The sequence below is a fragment of the Sphaeramia orbicularis genome, chromosome 8 (genome assembly GCF_902148855.1).
Source record: "Sphaeramia orbicularis chromosome 8, fSphaOr1.1, whole genome shotgun sequence".
Lineage (NCBI taxonomy): Eukaryota > Metazoa > Chordata > Actinopteri > Kurtiformes > Apogonidae > Sphaeramia > Sphaeramia orbicularis.
The window spans coordinates 3,725,273-3,744,063 of record NC_043964.1 but is presented as its reverse complement, the minus strand read 5'-3'; the positions used below and the strand labels follow the sequence as shown (position 1 = coordinate 3,744,063).

Here is an 18,791-nt window from a genome sequence, read left to right as displayed (position 1 = left end):
TAACAGATAAGAAAATTCCCCTCTGAGTAATCCATGACTACATTTTTTCACAGCTGGTGACACCCATTATTGAAACTTCAACTTCATGGAGTAAATCAGCTGTCTCATATGATAAACATCATGTCTACTTAATTACATATTGACTACTGGTGAAATATCTATTTCTAGTCAGGCTGAATTGAGGAGAAGAATATGAGAATGTACAAGATGTTTGTAAAAGGTGAATATTTTTAGACTGGAACAAATACAAAAAATGTGTAGTTGTCATTATTTATAGGTTATTATGCTATTATTTTACGAGTCTGATGCACTTTAGATCATATTGGTCTGTATGTGGACTCTGAATTAAAATAATTTTGACACCATTGATTGTTAACCCATAAAGACCCAGACTTTTGTGGCAGTCCCCAAATGATTTTTTTTTCTCTTTATTTAGCTTTTCTTAAGTTATTTATCACCATTCATTCTAATATTATGCTCAGAATTTTGCATTCTTTAGTGAAAATTACGTATTTTCCTATATTAGATTTACAGATCATGATTGATGTCCATTAAAGCTCAAATTAAATTTTAATGTTATTATATCAAAAACAGAGAAAATGGAGGAAAAAGGGACTTTTTTAGTAAAATAAATCATTAACTGAACATAAACCAAGTGTCTCCGTTCACTGTCATTGATCCAACTCCATTGGTTTCCTGATGAATCAGTGTTGTAGAATATGACGGTGTTTCCATGGTAACTACCGAGCCTCTGAACACCCAAATGGGTCATATCTGATGACCATGAAAAGATGACAAACTGTATTTTACAACAATTATTTACATGGATTCATAGAATTAGTGGATCAACAGGCATTTAACTTTTTATATCAGTAAATGATTTTGGTCGCCGGTGGATGTTTGGGTCTTTATGGGTTAATATCTTCAGTGTAACTTTTGCGTTTCACAAATTTATCCCATGGGCCAGATTGGACTCTCTGGTGACCTGTTTTTAGCCCACGAGCCACATGTTTGACACCTGTGCTCTAAAACTGCCCCCCCCCCCCCCCCCCCCCGACACACACACACACACCTCCAAAAACTCCATTAAAGAACCACAACAATACAATCAAACATCACAGACAACAGATGCCATACAAATATAATAAAAAGGATAAAAAGGGTTATTAATCACCGCAAAGGACATTCCATAAAAATAGAAATAAAAATAAAAATGAAAATAAAAGTAAACATAAAAACAAAACAAAAACAAAAAAAATAAATAATAATAATTAAAAAAAAAAAAAAATAATAATAATAATAATAATAAATTTAAAAAAAATTTAACTTGAAAAACTGTTGCATCATGATGTTTCTAAAACAGGCAATTATTTAATATAAAATATAAAAAAAAGCCAAAAAAGCCAGAACTTGTTCTTTCCTGGGTCTCTTTTGACGTCACCCCAGTAGCTCCGCCTTAATCCAATCCACCAATCAGAATGCTCCAAACATAGAGGCGGAGAAAAAACACGGAAGTGCTGCAAGAAATCAGGAAAGGAGGGACACGTATGTATCATGGATGCACCTGAGCAGAAGTAGAGCCAATATTTTCAGTTCAGGTTGCTCATTTGATCTGTTACCGGAGTGTAAAGGAGTTTATTGGGTCACAGCTCAGATGGATACGGAGTCAGACGGGGTGTATTTGGCCACAGAGAGGTACGGTAGTGCACAGTCCTGGAGTTATTTTAGTAAAGATGGGCTGATGCACAGGAGACCACACCGAGGACAAGAAGAAGCAAAAGAAAACACCATCATTGGAGTTTTTAAAGTAAGGACTTTCACTGTTTCAAACCTCACAGACAGTGGAGCTTACTGTAGATTTTTATTTAAGCATTTGATGGACTAGTGTGTGAGTATTTTCATTTTTAGGTGCTTTATTTTTCTACTTCATAACACCTCAAAGGCAAATATTGTACTTTTTACTCATCTAAATTCATTAAAAGTCAGTAGTTCAATGTATTTTTAATATATGTGTGCATGTGCAGCACTTAAAATAAATGAAGATATAAAGAAGTGATTCTTGTGAGATACAGTATTTAATGACAATGAGAGCTGTATGTTTATGGATAGTGTTGTATCAATAAATATACTGTAATTACTGAAGAAAATTGTTGAACTGTTGAGTCTGTTTGTATGACTGTACTACCATGATCATTTTGTTGTGCATAATTCAATTACTGCATTATGTATTTGTTGTGGGTTGAATGTTAAATTAGGAAAAATTTGTTTAATTCATGTGTTTAGTTAGAGGTAAAGGTGTAAAAGCACTTGAGGAGTAGGATTAAATAAGATTATACTTCTTTCTACTCCTTTTCGACCATGCACATTCAGATATGTACTTAAAGATAGATTCTGTACATTTAAATGTTATTTTGTTTTTGTCTTATTTTGCTTTGTTTTGTTTTATTTTGTTTCTTTGTATGTTTGAAATAGATAGATAGATAGATAGATAGATAGATAGATAGATAGATAAACTTAATGAACCAAGCTGTAACAGAAAAGTGTCAGGAGTGATGTGTGACAAAAGAAGATCTGCAAGAATTAAAGCAGGGCTGTCAAACTTGTTCAGGTTCCACATTCAGTCCAATATGATCTCAACTGGGCTGGACCAGTACAATAATAACAGTGAAAAAAGTAAAATTATGTTTTGAAATGATTTACATCTGCATAGTATCCTTAAGAAATGCAAATAACATCAAATTTCTTAATAATATTACACCTTAGTTTATCATTTACACATGTGTGTTACAGCTTACAGATCACAGTGGATCTGCCTATACACAAAACATTTAATAACAGGCAGAATATTGATAAAATTGCACTTACTCCTCTCAAGACATTTCAGGTTGTTTGTATTTGTTCAGGTTATTCACATTTTTTGAAAGGATAGTCTGTAAAAGTAAATACTTCCATGTAATTTTACTTTTTTTACACTAAAATAAAGAGGAAAAATTGCCATTATGTGTATGTAATTATTTTTAGGTTATTAATTATTATTGAATTGTATGTGGAACCTGAACTAAAATGATTTTGACCTCCTTGATTTTTAATATCTTCAATGTAGATTTTACATTTCACAAATTCATCCTTGTCGGGCTGGTTTTCACATATGTTTGTTAACCACATTTGAGGATCTTTGCAAAAACAATGTTAAAAAAAAAAAAAAAAAAAGTACTGTCTATCAGCCAATATATTCACGTAGGAGCTATTCTACTTCCAAATATCAGGATTAGAATTGACCCTAAAATCCTGCAGTGACTGGGCTCAAACATCAATTATTCTTAAACAAGTTATAATTCTGCACCTCTGTTTTTAGTGCATTTTGGTGGCAGTACTAATGTGCGAATAGAATAGAATAGAATAGAATAGAATAGAATAGAATAGAATAGAATAGCCTTTATTGTCATTGTACTACTTCAATCAGTGCAACAATATTAATAAAACACCAGGAAAAAAGAATAGAGCACATCTAAAATTACAAAAACTAAAAATAAGATAAGAAATTAGAATATAAAATTTGTACAAAAGTAAGATAAGAATAGAGCCCAGTAGAGCAAAAAAAAAAAATTAAGACATAAAAAATGAATAGACACAATATTTACAATATATAACAGTATGTGACAGTATTTATCTATGAACAATATTAACAATATGAATAGTATGTATACATATATATGAATTCAAGTCTGCATACATAAAGTGCTTTTATATTTTGATAAATATTGAATAAATATTGCATTGTTATTGCATAACAGCAGATAATTGCACGACTTATTGCACATAATTCACATTATACAGGGTTATTGCACATTTAGGAAGGGATTGCATGAGGAGGATACATTACTATTATTATACTATTATATAAATAGTACTTTTCACTGTGTTATTGGTCATTTTATTCAGGTAACAGTCTGAATACTACTTGTTCTATTGCCAACATGTTCATGTTTTATTTCAGAGTGTGTTTCTACCTCAAGGATACCCAGAGAGCGTCAGTGGGGATTACCTGCACTACCAGTTCTGGGATACTGTACAGGTCCAGACCACAAAACCCACTGAAATGAATACATGGACATCAGTACATGAGGGTGGAGTTTGTGTTTATTCAGTGTGTCATCACTGTCACAGGCCTTCTCCAGCTCTTTGTCGGGGACTTTGGCCACTCAGGCGTCTCTTAAAGGAGTCGGCGTCGGAAACCAAGAAGCCACCGTCGCTGCTGCCACGGTCACCTGGTTATTAAAAGGTCAGACAGAAGTAGTAATTACATACTTAATTATATGTTACATGGATGCATAATGACAATAAAGAGTTCTTATCTCATATATTCATTGTACATTGTTTCTGCCTTTATTACACAAGTTTTACCCATAAATTACATCACATAAAAGAAAACAGAAACATTACAAGACTTGAATGTATAACAGGTTGACTAGAGATTTGCTTAAGTAGGTGAAATATTGGAAGTGCTTAAGTTATTAATTTTGGTGAGTGTTTACTTTTTAACTTGTTAATGTGCAGAATTTGTTCAAATAATAATAATGTCGTAGAAAATTCTATTTTATCCATGTTAAATGTTTTTTTTTTTTTTATCATATTGCTAATTATTGACCAAAATACTCTTATTTATTTATTTAGTTAGTTTCCACAATAAAAGAGAAAGACAAGAAAACTAAAGATCACAATACAATAAATTTTGCAGGTGAGACTGAAAATCCCAATATTTTATGAAATTATGTCACCTAAGGAGGCAAAAACCACAGGAAAATAAATTGTTACTTTTTTTAAATTCCTTTTTAATTTCTTAATGTGTAGCATTCGTTCAAATGATAATGTCTTAGAGAATTCCATTTTATCCATGTAAAATTTTGTGTTTTTTATTTTATTACCCAATTATTGGAGTCCCATAAATTTAATTATTGACCAAAACAATCAGATTTCTATTCTTTTATTTATTTATTTATAAAAATACAATAAATTGTGCAGGTGAGGCTAAAAATCCCAATATTTTAATGAAATTATCTCCCCTAAATAAGCATAAACCATAGGAAAATAACCAAAGCAGAAACAAATGAGGGATGGTAAATTTAAAAGTGCTTTTTCAATATGGTTTATGTCAGACAGACCTTTACTCTGACAGTGTTTGAGTCCAGGCTGAAAACGGCTCTGTTCAGCTCTGCATAGAACAACTGAAAGGGTTCTATCTGCACGCTTCTGTTTTACTTTATTTTAATTGATTATTAGTTATATTTTATTGATTATGCTTTAATTGTAATTGTGTGTTTTTAACCTGTCTCTTTTCCATTTTTGTAAAGCACTGTGAATTGCCCTGCGTATGAATTGTGCTGTATAAATAAATCTGCCTCGCCATGATTTATATCTCTTAGTTATGGCATATGTTAATAATTTTCCACCGCATTTGTTTATTTTCCATGTTTTGTAAAATATTAGGAACATTTTCCATCTGAGAACACTGATTTTTGATCAAACTGAACAATCCCCATGTTACAGATGGAACTGGGATGTTGGGCCGAATCCTCTTCGCTTGGCAGAAAGGGTTTGTTTTTCCTCCACGCTGATTCTTTTCATTCGTGTATTTTACTTGTTATAAAGTCATTATGAGCATCAGCTTTTCTGTCTTTTTTTTCTTCTAGGACTAAACTGGACTCTGAGGCCAAAAAATGGAGGTACACCTGGTGCAGACTCAGTCACATGTTCTTCATCATATACTTCATTTATAAACCGTTCCTGTTCGTCTTCTTCCAGACTGTTTGCAGACGTTCTCAATGATATCGCCATGTTCATGGAAATTTTGGCTCCGTTCTTTCCTGCTTTCTTCACCTTGATTGTGTGCACTGCAGGGGTATTCAAGGTAAAAAAAAAACAGAAGGAAGACTCAGAGACGGAAACACCTGTTTATTTAACACAAATATTTGGAGGACGATGTCAAGAAAATGTACGAAACAATGACAGACAAAAATACATACACGGGAACATTGCAGTACAAATTTAATTTGTTTAATGACTGTGCTCATTTTGCGATTTACTCTTTTTATGGAACAGTTTTTCCCTTTGAAATGAACTGAAATATAATTAATCTGTTCCAGCCCCAAAAAACACCCAAAAATCCTGTTTTAAAGGGTTTTTAAAACAGATAAAGTGCAGTTAGAAAGAAAAAAAAATTAAAATAAGATAAACTGGTTTAATTAATTTATTATATTTAAGAAGAAGGGGGGTTTTATTCTCTGGAAGAAGAATCTCCTTCCATTAAAACTTCAGGTAGAAGAATTTCTGGCGTTTTCGCAGAATCAGAATTTATTTGTCATTGCACAGCAGTACAAGGAGATTAAAAGCTAAACCTTAAAGTGCGACCACATAAAATAATAAAAAGGAACAACAGACAATACAGTAGCAATAAATAATTTGAGTAAAGTGACAGTGAAAGTGCGTGATGTTGAATAAATAGTAAATAAACAGAACTCTGTATGTAATCAGTATATTCAGTTCATCTGTGCATTCAGTGTTGTGATGGCTGTCTCCACTTAAATTCCTCATTCTACGGTGTACTCGTACCTCCAGGTTCCACTGTAATTACACATAATCCTGTTTTTCTACTGAAACTAAACTGGGTACTGCTTATATGTTCTCCAGTCCATCGTGGGCGTGGCCGGCGGAGCGACCAGAGCTGCTCTCACCGTTCATCAGGCTCGTAGAGACAACATGGCCGACATCTCGGCTAAAGACGGCAGTCAGGTGACGACTTCACCACACATGTAATCTCAGTTTAGTCTGACTTTAATGAGGAGAAAAATACAGAAAAGTGACGTATGGAGTCACTAAGTATGGGTTTTTGTTAGCAGATACCCTTCAGTTATAGACTCTGTGTACAGATAAAAACAGGATATTACTGAACAAAACAAACAAATAAAATGAAAACATGATTTAAAATAATACAAATCAAGATCCTATGAGTCCTAAGAGTCAAGTTTACTAGTATATACTGGAAATCTAGAAAAAAAACCAGCCTTAAATTTTAAAATGTTTCTAATTTTATGAATGCTGGCACTGTACATCTTACGCAGGGACAACATTTAAAAGTAGCTTTTTTACTAATACTGGCACATTCACAGAAATGTTCATTAATGCATACTGTCCCTGCTAAATAAACAAATAAATAAATGAAAATAAATAAATATTTTACAAGCCATAGTTTTATTTTCAGAGACATTGATGTAAATACATCTTTATATGAAAATGGTTTGTTGACTCCTGCAGTCACAAACATCTACAGATTAAAAGTCATATATGGACTTTTATTTGGGTTCATGACCTTTGACCTTGAGTGACCTTGAAGGGTCAAACTCAAGGTCACCGATGTCTAGATTTCAACAATCTTCTCTGAAACTACTGGTCAGATTAATTTAAAAAAAATGTATGTAGCTTTATTGGGACAGTGTCTACAAACCTTGTTCACTGTTTTGAGAAATTTAGATTTTTGAATTTTTGACAATTTTTTTAACTTTTAAAAATTTGCCTGTACTTATAGTGGTCCACATTTTGATGGTTAATAACATGAAAATAGTTACAGATATCAATATAGTTCCTGTTGATCACTGATAGAAGTCATATGTGGACCTTGACTGAATTAGTTGAGTTCTCCTCCAGTGAAAGTACCGCCTACTTCTGTTGTTAGATTGATCTGCATCCAGACCACAGGACTGGAACATAGAGACAGAAGCTACAGGGGTTATGTTCTTTTGTTCAGACAAAGTAGTAGTAGAGTGATGTTCTCATACCTGACATGTTTCAGCTATCACTGCAGCCTTCTTCATGTCAGGTATGAGAACATCACTCTACTACTACTTAGTCTGAACAAAAGAAAATAACCCCCGTATCATTAAGATAAAAAGACAAAATGAAAATTCTTGAACTAAAACAGAACCTGACAGCCTCAAATTCAACTGGGGATGGATTCAAATAGAACATGATGCTGACATACAGGGACATTGGGACTATTTTTGCTATATATTTTTATCATGATCCACCTCATACATAAAGCATTCAGTCAAAATCACTACGTGGACTGAACCAGAAATAAACAGTAACTGTCACAGTCTTCGGTCAGTCTGAACCTGTCTGTGATACTTTCAGACTCATAATGAGGTGCCTCATGTTGTTATATCTTCTTCCCTACAGGAGACGCTGGTGAATCTGGCCGGACTTCTGCTCAGTTTGATCCTCATTCCTCTGGTCACTGATAACCCAGTGTAAGTGACCGGAACATTCTCACACCAGTGGATCTGTCATTACAAACATTCCAATCAGGAGTCTCCATTCCCACTGTGTCTCTGCTTCTGCCCTTCAGACTCACTCTCAGCCTCTTCTTCCTCTTCACCGCGCTTCACCTTTTTGCCAATTACAAAGCCGTACGTTCGGTTGTCATGGAAACCTTCAACGAGGCTCGGCTTTCCATCGTGTTTCAGCATTTCCTGAGAGACGGGCAGATTTTGAGTCCCATAGAGGCCAATCAGAGAGAACCAGTTTTTATGGGTAAACATCATCAATTCACCAATTTATTTATGTATTTCTGTTTAGAATAGAATAGAATAGAATAGAATAGAATAGAATAGAATAGAATAGAATAGAATAGCCTTTATTGTTATTGTGCTCCTCCAGTCACTGCAACAATATTAACAAAACACCAGTACTACAGAAATAAGAATAAGACGATTATATAAAATTACAAAAACTAAAAATAAAATCAGAAAATAGAATATAAATTTTTCAATTTTACATGAACCCTGTATTAACTGTATGTGACAGTATGTATATCTATGAACGATGAGGGTAGGATTTAATAAGTTTTCTTCTTCCCACTCCTTTTTGAATAGTACATATTGAATTTATTTTGTTATTACTAGTGTAAATGGCAGTTGCTATTTTGTCTTGATCACCTTTATTTATAAATGTATTTGCCTCAATGTATTTGTATATTAGTTCCTTGTACACAAAAAAATATTAATTTTTTTCTTCTGCTCAAAACAAATAAATGAATATTAACAATATTAACTTTATATATTACCCATGAAAACAGTATGTGTATCTATGTAACAGTATGTATGCTAATGAGCCACTTCCATATAAAAATTGTGTAATTATATTTTAATAAATACTGAATAAATATTACATTGTTATCATAGAACATAAGATTATTGCACGACTTTATTTTTTATTTTGTTTATTCTGTAATGTCATTCTCTCAGTCTTTTATTTTTTTTGTTCAGATTTTAGGAAAACTGTGCCAATCAGACTTGGGGTGAGGCTGCAGGAGGTTGTACAGAGGTATTTCACATTATTACAAATTTGTTAAAAAAACTGACCCACATTTCACTTTAACACAGTCTGATGTAAGTGTTTTCTGTTTGTAGCCCAGAGGACCTTAATATGGCTCTGACCAAAAACAAAATGCCATATCTACTAGGAGTGAAAAACGGTATGTGACTCTACGTCTCTTTTCTCTGCAGACCACACTGTGTTTAAGAGCTTTGTATAATTCTGTGGATGTGGTTTTGTTTTTTGTTTTTTTTTCTCTCAGGCTGCGTTTGTGTTTGTTTGGGACCAGAGGCTTCGGTAAAAGATGAAATCAGAGCGATGTGTCTGGCTGTGAGACTCAGCAGCATGTTGATGTCAAAAGCCTCCAGTGAACGGCAACAAAGTAAGACTCAATCTGTCGTTCTTCACTTAAATGTTTGAAACTTACACTCTTAAAACTTTTCTTTTTGATTTAAAGGTCACTGGGACCTGGTGCATGACAGTCATGAGTTGATGGACAGTATGTTTGATTCATTTTTAAAAGGTGAGCAAACAAAAGACTACAAAAAAGTCAGCACAAATGTATGTGTTTTTACTCAAAGTCACTGTCATGGTGTTAATTTAATCATTTTCCAGCTGTGGAAGCAGCAGGATGGGACACAAAACGAACCCTGTTGGACTGGGATGAGTGGAGGGTCGAGTGGAAAAGCAAAATCAACTGAGCTGAATCCATTTCACACTTTAATAAAGGCTGATATTTGTATGTGTTTTTGTATTTGTGTGATTTGGTTTTATATTCAGATAAAATAAAACACATTTTTTTAAAGGGATCTGACTGTTTTATTATTGAGATATTATAGTTAATCACAAGAGAAAAAGAACATCATCAGTTTGGGTAAAGTGCACTGAATTTTCTTTATAAATAAAATCTTTAGACAAAAGTGATTTGATTAGATAAATTATTTTCCTTTTTTGAAATAATATTTTGGATCAGTTTTATATTCACTGCAGCAAAATGAGAAATGGTTTGCCATCTGTTGGGTTTATTATTGAATTTAAACTTATTATGTATCTAAATTTTATATTATTACAGTTTATATATTCATTGTTGCTTTAGTAAAGTTCTAGTGACACATGCATTTCTCAGTCTGCATTAAAACACAGTCTGGATACATGTGAAGTATGTACAGCAGTAAAAACAAAAGCTTCTGGGAAAAACAGTATTTAGTGTGACTTCCTTTTACATTTAACATGTCTTTAACCCTTTAATTCAGACAATATATGATATATGGCATTAATTTTCTGATCCTTTATACCAGTTCTCATTGGACACATGTCAGATGTGTCTAATTACTTGTGTTGCTTCTTGTCTTGGGGTCAGGGGTCACACTAGATAATGACTTTAATATTGTTTGTATCTAAACAAAAGAGAATGACAAATACATATGTTTGCTTATTTCAACCATGCAAACACAACAAACTTAGAAGTGGCCAAAGACTTTTGCATATTACCATATGTGATTTCATAGAAATATATAAAGAAATAAATTGTTATTTCATCCATGTAAATATATATATTGTGCATCTTTTTTTGGACCTTTATACTGTATTTCTGTAACTTCTGTTACTAAAAAGGTGTCTCCACCTTTTTACCAGTTTACATTAGGGGGCGCTAGAAAGACTTTATAAACTATTAGCGCTCCACGAAGAAGAATAAACAACATCCGGTGAAACTTGTGATCAAGTTACCGATATTGCGAACAGAAAAGGAAAAAAATAAGAGTATAAATTGACTTAACGTGAATAAAATATTTTTGGCTATAAATTACAAAAAGAGTTATAGAGAAGAAAAATAAAAAAATGTAAATCTAATTTTGATCATTCATCAATATTTAGACATTTTATGTTATTTTTAGTCAAAATAGCTGAAATGACTCTCTTATTTTGAAAAGGTTAACCGGATGTTACAGTTATTGCTAGCTTCACTTTTTAGACTCAGAAACAAACCAAAATTGTGTGTTTAGCCGCTAAATACCGGAATTTTGTCCAAATGGGGAGATATAAATGTTCTGCTGATATGTGCGAGAGCTCCAGCGAATCAGATGTAAAGTTTTTTAAGTAAGTAACCGATTTTACAGCAGTTTATTTCTCAAACCCAGAGAATAACTGTAAATGAATGATCAACAATGTATGTAGCTTAAACTAACTTTATCTGTTTTTCAGGAAAGAGGACTGGTTTAACACTTTTCAACAAAACAAACAAAAATCATCTCAGATTTTCTACATTTGTTCAGAAACTAAGCAAAAAAGTTTTCATTCCAGATCTGTGACTGTTTATTATTGTTTCGTAACAAAAACATCAAATCCTACATAACGTTTTAAATCACTTCTGCCACTAAATGTAATATTCTGTGGGTTTTTTATTGCTTATTTCATCTAAATACTGTACCTAACGTTACTGTGTGTATTTTCTGCCTTTTTATTTTTGGAAACAGATTTTTATTATCACTATTAAACCACAGTAGTCATTTATTATATCAATATTAGTGTGAAGTAAGAGGAAACAAGTAGTAAATAACAAATGTGGAGGAAAATATACATATTTAAGTACCATTTAAGAATTTCCCTCTGTCACTGAGTTAGATGTACTTGACATTTTTCTATCTTATAATTTACAGTAATGTTAAACTACAGTCATATCCGTGTATGCATAGCTGTAGTACTGGGTACTGTTAAAAAATGTTCAATATAATAACTTGGCATCTATGCAGGTGCCTAAATAATAATAATAAAAAATAATAATCAGAGTACACATTATGGTATTAAAGTTAAGTTTTATTTTTTAATGGTCCCGTTTGTGGTTTGTGTGTTTTACACTAAACTATAATGTAAAGGTGTTCGTTAGATAATAATAATAATAATAATAATAATAATAATAATAATAATAATAAAATAAATAAGAATAAAAAGAAAACACAGAACAAGAGCAAAAACATTATACACAATAAATTAGAAATAAATAAAAACAGAACTGGGTAAGAAATCTGTTTAATTTAAACAATAAGGTGCAATAATAAACTGTAATGTGCAAAGTAAATGTAATTTTCCAGTAGGATGGAGGTGAATAAATAACAGTAAAGTGCATAGTGGATATAGGTTTATGTCTGGGTTTAAACACTGGACAGTGGTGAGTTTATTGTAAAGAGAAATGGAATGTGGCTGTAAAGGTTTCCTGTATCTGTCCGTTCTATAGCAGAGAATGTAATATTGTAATGTAATATTATTGAGAAAAATGTATAAAGGATGTGTGAACTGCATGAACCTATAGTGTGTTTTGAAATATTTTATTTTTAAGATGGAAATCATTGTATTGTGATATACTGTAAAACAAAAAAGCTTTTTATCAACTATGTAAAGTGACTCTGCTTTACACATAACAGTGTTTTGACTTGGGTTTGTTTTAATGAGTTGTTTTTTCCGACAGATTTCCGCTGTGCAACAGTCGAAAACTGAAGAAATGGCTCGCCAACATGAAGTGTAAGGACTGGACTCCATCTCGCTTCTCTGTGTTGTGCATTAATCACTTTGAGGAGAAACACATCGACAGGACGGGAAAGTGCGTAACACTGCGAGAGGATGCAGTTCCCACCATATTTCAACCTCCTGACAACACCAAGAAAAGGAAGAAGGTTTGACACTCAGCCTCAACCAGTCATTTCGAAATAAAACACCAGAGATGGTTGATTAAAACAAGGCTGTTGTTCAATAGTAACATTCTAAGCCTGTAACTGACCCAGAGATGTCATATATTCTTCAATACTCTGATGCCATTTGTGTCATTTTCTCCTCGCTGCAGGCTTCCACTGATCTAGGAAGTAAAAAGGTGAAGGTGAGAACAAACTAAATAAGTCTGTAAGTCAGTAGTCATTTGTGGTCATATTATGTGCATATCTGTTAGATCAGTGGTTCTCAACCGGTCTGATTTAAAGACCCACTGTCACCCCTCAATGACAAACCATGACCCACACTGATAAAAGTTAAACTTCTCAAATTTATTTAATAAAAAGATGGTGTGCTTTGAACTTGAGATAATACAGAATATTACAGTATGAAAACACAGAAGACAAGTTTAATAATAAACCAAACTGAGCAGCAGGTGGTGATGATAAATATGGAAATATTCCCTTTAACACTAAATTAGATACATTTAAACCAAAACTAAAATGTTCATTCAGTTAAAAATTAAAAGTTATTTCAGTCACTTGTTGAAGAATTAAACACTAAGGTTTTTGTCCAGTGGAGGTAAAACCATATCTGATGGAGTCGTTGTCATACCAGAGTTTTTCCATGATATAAATACAAACTTTTGGGTCTTCTTTTATGCTGTGGAATGTCTGGTGTTAATTAGCATCACAGCGCATTACCGCCACCTACTGTTAGGGAGTGTGAATGGATGGCACTCAGCTCCATGAAAAATAAAGCACATTAACATTAGCATTGTTAACATTATTAACATTATCTTTTGCCCCTGACCCACTGAAAACAGGTCTGAGACCCACTTTTGGGTTGTGACCTACCAGTTGAGAATCACTGATCTAGATGATATTGTTTTCTCTGGTCTGTTTTGCATTTTCTGTTTGCATAACTACAGTCACCAGATGTTTTTTTCATGTGTTTTTATATTCAGGGTTTGTACGAGTGTGTGAAATCCTTGAAAATGCTTGAATTTCAATGTTGTGTTTTCAAGGTCTGTGCTTGAAAGTGCCTGCAATTCTAATTCTGTGATGTGATTTATTTATTTATTTTTAATATTAACTCTGCCAGGTTAGATGGCAAGCCAAAGCTACTTATAGAGGGTGATACATTTTGAAAAATAAAACTTTATGTCAAAAAAGAAAATTAACAGGTGCTCTCAGGTACATTTTTATCTTAATCTTGGCCTTGGTGCAGGTACCTAAAGAACACCAAGTGACTTCCATTTTTTGGGGGGGTTGGATAAAACTGTGTATTCTCCTTTAATTTCTAAACTTTTTGCTATTATGAAACATAATTTTAGATGTTTATAGCACAATACAATGTACATTGTTGTGATAAAAAGTGAAGAAAATAATCCTGGATAAGTATATGTGTTCCTGTAGATGTGTATTTTTACCCCAGTGATAAGGTGATGTGCTGGAAAAATGTGAAAATGACCCTTAAAAGTCCTTGAATTTGATTTTGAAAAATGACTACAAACCCTGTATATTGTGGTCTTTTTCCAGGCGCCTCGTTTTAAAGCCTCACAGACAAATCCTGCTCCAACAGCCCCCCCTGCAATGACCATGGCCGGTGTCCAAAATGAAGCCCCCAGTGACACAGAAGAAGAGCCTTCTGGGTAAATGACCTCATGTTACTGGAAAATTAGACGGTCATCATGAACATAAAGGACAACATTAAAGACTTTATACACTTACATTACAAAAAATAGAAATAGTCCATTAATTAATCCTTAACTTCAGTCGTCATTTTAACATCTACCATTTTAAACACACAATTTTGTCCTCGTTAACATGTTACTATATTTGAATACATATGAATATGGACTTTGATTTAATTAGCTGAGTTATCCTCCAGTGAAAGCACCACCCACTTCTATCCACTTCTATTGGGAGATTCGACTTGTTGTTGATTCTTGATAGAAGTTGCTGGTGAGCTACAGGGACATTGGTCCTATTTTTGCTGTATATTTTTTAATATGATCCACCCCATACAAAAAGCATACAGTCAAAATTACTAAATGGATTGAACCAAAATTAAACAAGAACTGTCACAGTCTTTGGTCACTATTTTCTGTTTTATATCAGAGACCCACAGAAACCTGAAAGGTGGAGAATTATAGTAGATCATGGACTGATGAAGATCAGTTCATTTCCACATTTCTTCCACGGAGATTACTGCGTCCCACAGGTAAGCAATGAGAAATGTCTGACTTATATTTGTGTTTTATTTCCATTTTCATTGTGATTTTTATTCAATGTAATTTCTTGTTAAAATGCTTTAGATCTAGAATTTATATAACATGGATATTGATATACTTTAATGCAATTTTTGTCAAACGTTTCAGTTTTTTTTTTGTATATTCAGTTTGTGTTTGTGTTTAATTTTCCACTCAGGACATTCAGTGGGCTCCAGATGACAACTCCAGTGTAAGTAGTTCAGATGATTTTAAACTCTAAAATACATTATTGTGTTGTTAAATATTCTAATCCAAGGCTTTTGTGTTGATTCTACAGACAGACAATAAAGATCCTGAAAACATCATCGAGGTAAGTCTGTCACGACAAACAGTAGAGTTAAAAATAAATGCAAATATAAAAGGCTGATTATTGGCTGTTTTTATTTCACCGGCCAATAGGACGTGAGTCACTGAAGGCGCTGTGTCTGACAGCGGCTTTGTTAGCAATTTCTTTTTACATCTTCTCTGACAAAAGTACTGGTCAGATTAATTTAAAATTTTTAATGTGTACCTTCCTTGGGACAGTGTCTGCAAAATTTTATCACAGTTTTCAGAAATACAGATTTTTTTTTTTTAATTTCGACAAATTTTTGAAATATAAAAAATTTGCCTTTACTTATAATGGGCCATGCTTTGATGGTTTATAACATCTAATTGGTTACAGATATGAATATAGTTACTATTGATCACAAATAGGAAGTCATATATGGACTTTGATTTGGTTCCATGACCTTTGACCTTGAGTGACCTTGAAGGGTCAAACTCAAGGACACCAATGTGTAAACTTCAATGACCTTCTTCTCCGAAACTACTGGTTGGATTAATTTCAAATTTTATTTGTATCTTCCTTGGGACAATGTCTACAAAGTTTGGTCACAGTTTTAAAAACAAATTGATTTTTTTTTAAATTTCTGATGAAATTTTTAATTATTAAAAATGTGCCTTTACTTCTAATGGTCCATATTTTGATGGTTTATAACATGTAAATGGTTACAGATATCAATATAGTTCCTATTGATCACTAATAGAAGTCATATATGGACTTTGATTGAATTAGTTGAGTTCTCCTCCAGTGAAAGTACCGCCCACTTCTATTGGGAGATTGATCTCCCGCATCCAGACCACAGGACTCTAACATACAGACAGAACCTGACAACCTCACACATTCAACTGGGGATTGATTATTGATAGAACATGATGCTGACATACAGGGACACTGGAACTATTTCTGTGTGATGTGATGTTTTGGTGCAGGTGAAAGAGCCGTGGGAGTGGCTCGGCCTGGACGTCAGGGGACCTTTGCCTCAAACAGTCAACGGACACAAGTACGTCTTGACCGTGACAGACTACTTCTCGAAATGGGTGGAAGCTTTGCCAATGGAGTTGTGTCTCCCTGTGCACGTGGCGAAGCACATCGTGGACATCATCGCCCACTTCGGTTTCCCGTTCAGGATCCTGTCCAGACTCCCTCATGATATTGTCCAAAAAGTGAGCGCTTCCTGTAGCCCTTAAACTGCTTCTATCATCACAGAGAGTTCAAGGTCTGACCTCTTCCTGACATCTACCGCATTATTTGATCACTTTCATGGCAGAGTATGTCAATAGCTAATGCAGAATCTTAAAAATAAATCAAAACCAAGCAAAAAAAAAGATCGCCTCGAAGGTCAAAATTTTAATTCCATCGCTTCAAGTCCTACAAGAGTAACTTTAATGTTTTAAATGTCGAATGTTTGCTAAAGTGTCAGAACTTCATTTTACATCCCACTTTTCTTTTATAGATTCAGGATCCAAGGCGTTTTATTGTCATATGTTCAGTAAAGAAACAGGTTTACGTGTACAATGAAAATCTTACTTTAACGTCCACACTGAATGCCAAAAGAATTTAAGATGTATTTTTTAAAAAAAGAAAAAAATAGAACAATTTAACTAACAAATAAAACAAAGTGGCACTTAAGAATGGCATGCAAAAGAGAATGCGCATAAAAATATAAAAAATAAACGCTACTATTAGCAAGAGAAAAATATATATTTACATAAATGTGCAATTTCTGAGTAATTGTGCAAAGCTGCCAGAGATGAACAGTCTGTTATATGTGCAAAATGTGCAGATTGACTTTGATTTTTTTGACATTTAACAATGATTGAAATTTTGTAGCAAAATTATGTCAAATTCAACTTGACACTGATGTTCTCTGGTAGATCAACAAAGAGCTGAAGGATCGGCTGAAGGTCAGCGTTGCTCTCGTTGTCCATCATCAACAAACTGGTTCAGCAGATTTAATCACGCAGCAGCTCATTGACAGGTCTGTACTTTGTGAATGTTATTCATAAATACACTATTTCTTGTTCTTTATCTGGACATATAGTTTCTGTTTTTTTCAGCATTTATTAGAAATAGTTTTGACTGAGTCATTTGTCATAATTTGTTCTTGTATTACCTTCTGTCATAATCTGTTCTTTTATTTCCTTCGAGGTTATGATATGCTGTTATTTTCATGGTTTGAATGTTTTCTACTTGCTAACAGGATGGTAAACAGTCTAGTTGAGGAGCATGCAGCTGACTGGGATGTTTACCTGCCTGCCAAAGTTTTCAGTTTGTGTTTCAAAGAGCATTCATCGACCAAAGAGAGGCCTTTTTCACTGCTCTGCTGTACTGGAGTAGAACCTGTCAAATCCCCCAGAGGACTTAATGTAAGCGCACATCTTGAATATTTATACTTTTTTAAAGAAAACTGTTCATTAATCAAAATAACCCTTGTTTTCTTTTATTCTTCTGTGTCACAGTTTACCTACTCCAAGATCAGAGACAGTGCATTTGTGGTCAGATAGACACATCTGTACATCTGTGAGTTGATCATACAATGTCTAAATTATTATATTTAGGTCAGTCAAACTGGAAACAAGTGTACATAATCAAACCAAGATGGAAGGATCCTTTTCCATTGTGTCAACACCTTGAATTCAGGTTTACTTCATCTTTTAAGAGGGAAACGTGATATTTGTCTCAGGAGGACAACTTTCAGAGAAAGGTTTTGAGGAGAAAACTGGACTTCTTCGACATCCGCCTCTCTGTAAAAGACTCTTCAGTTCAGATTTTTAGAATTCCGCTTATTAGAAAGTCATGTTTAGACTTAAAGGGATTTTCATATATTATTTCATTTTCGTTCTTCATATTGCACTGCGATTGAATTTTTTTGTTCGCATCATCTCTGTGATGATCATTTTTGTAAAATTGCCATTTTTCAATAAAATTGTGCAAATTATGAACATAAAAGTAAGTTGTATGATTTCATTTCTCTCCACTTAAAATAACGAGAATTAATGTGTGATACGTACACAGTGTCCAATTCACTGCTGAAAAGCCTACAAAACTACAATATCATAATGAGGTTTATTTGAAAGGGTTTTCCGAAGATTGACGTGATATGATACCTGTTACAGAATCTTT

At 33.4% G+C, this 18,791-nt stretch overlaps 2 protein-coding genes across 2 annotated transcripts; both read left to right on the top strand.

Annotated features, from left to right (window-relative positions):
• Positions 1-1,513: 1,513 nt before the first annotated feature.
• rusf1 (RUS family member 1) lies at positions 1,514-10,178 on the top strand. Its single transcript, XM_030140055.1, has 14 exons — positions 1,514-1,807; positions 3,998-4,075; positions 4,168-4,282; positions 5,548-5,593; positions 5,691-5,723; positions 5,803-5,908; positions 6,688-6,789; positions 8,233-8,303; positions 8,402-8,586; positions 9,321-9,378; positions 9,465-9,529; positions 9,632-9,751; positions 9,827-9,892; positions 9,985-10,178. Exons 1-14 carry the CDS (start codon positions 1,559-1,561, stop codon positions 10,068-10,070), a joined length of 1,380 nt encoding a protein of 459 aa, XP_029995915.1. The 5' UTR covers positions 1,514-1,558; the 3' UTR covers positions 10,071-10,178.
• Positions 10,179-11,338: 1,160 nt separating this feature from the next.
• LOC115424269 (uncharacterized) lies at positions 11,339-18,604 on the top strand. The gene is made up of 11 exons (XM_030141420.1): positions 11,339-11,466; positions 12,833-13,037; positions 13,205-13,237; positions 14,610-14,722; positions 15,192-15,294; positions 15,501-15,533; positions 15,621-15,653; positions 16,598-16,831; positions 17,543-17,646; positions 17,869-18,034; positions 18,128-18,604. Exons 1-11 carry the CDS (start codon positions 11,399-11,401, stop codon positions 18,170-18,172), a joined length of 1,137 nt encoding a protein of 378 aa, XP_029997280.1. The 5' UTR covers positions 11,339-11,398; the 3' UTR covers positions 18,173-18,604.
• Positions 18,605-18,791: the final 187 nt, after the last annotated feature.

What these genes read in the sequence shown, in the direction of transcription:
- rusf1 (XM_030140055.1), top strand. Translation starts at nt 1,559, where the DNA reads ATGCACCTGAGCAGAAGTAGAGCCAATATTTTCAGTTCAGGTTGCTCA. An exon ending in CGGCTAAAGACGGCAGTCAG is followed by an intron (nt 6,790 to 8,232) that starts GTGACGACTTCA and finishes TCTTCCCTACAG; the next exon opens with GAGACGCTGGTGAATCTGGC. An exon ending in TCTACTAGGAGTGAAAAACG is followed by an intron (nt 9,530 to 9,631) that starts GTATGTGACTCT and finishes TTTTTCTCTCAG; the next exon opens with GCTGCGTTTGTGTTTGTTTG.
- LOC115424269 (XM_030141420.1), top strand. Translation starts at nt 11,399, where the DNA reads ATGGGGAGATATAAATGTTCTGCTGATATGTGCGAGAGCTCCAGCGAA. An exon ending in ACAGAAGAAGAGCCTTCTGG is followed by an intron (nt 14,723 to 15,191) that starts GTAAATGACCTC and finishes GTTTTATATCAG; the next exon opens with AGACCCACAGAAACCTGAAA. An exon ending in AATCCCCCAGAGGACTTAAT is followed by an intron (nt 18,035 to 18,127) that starts GTAAGCGCACAT and finishes TCTGTGTCACAG; the next exon opens with TTTACCTACTCCAAGATCAG.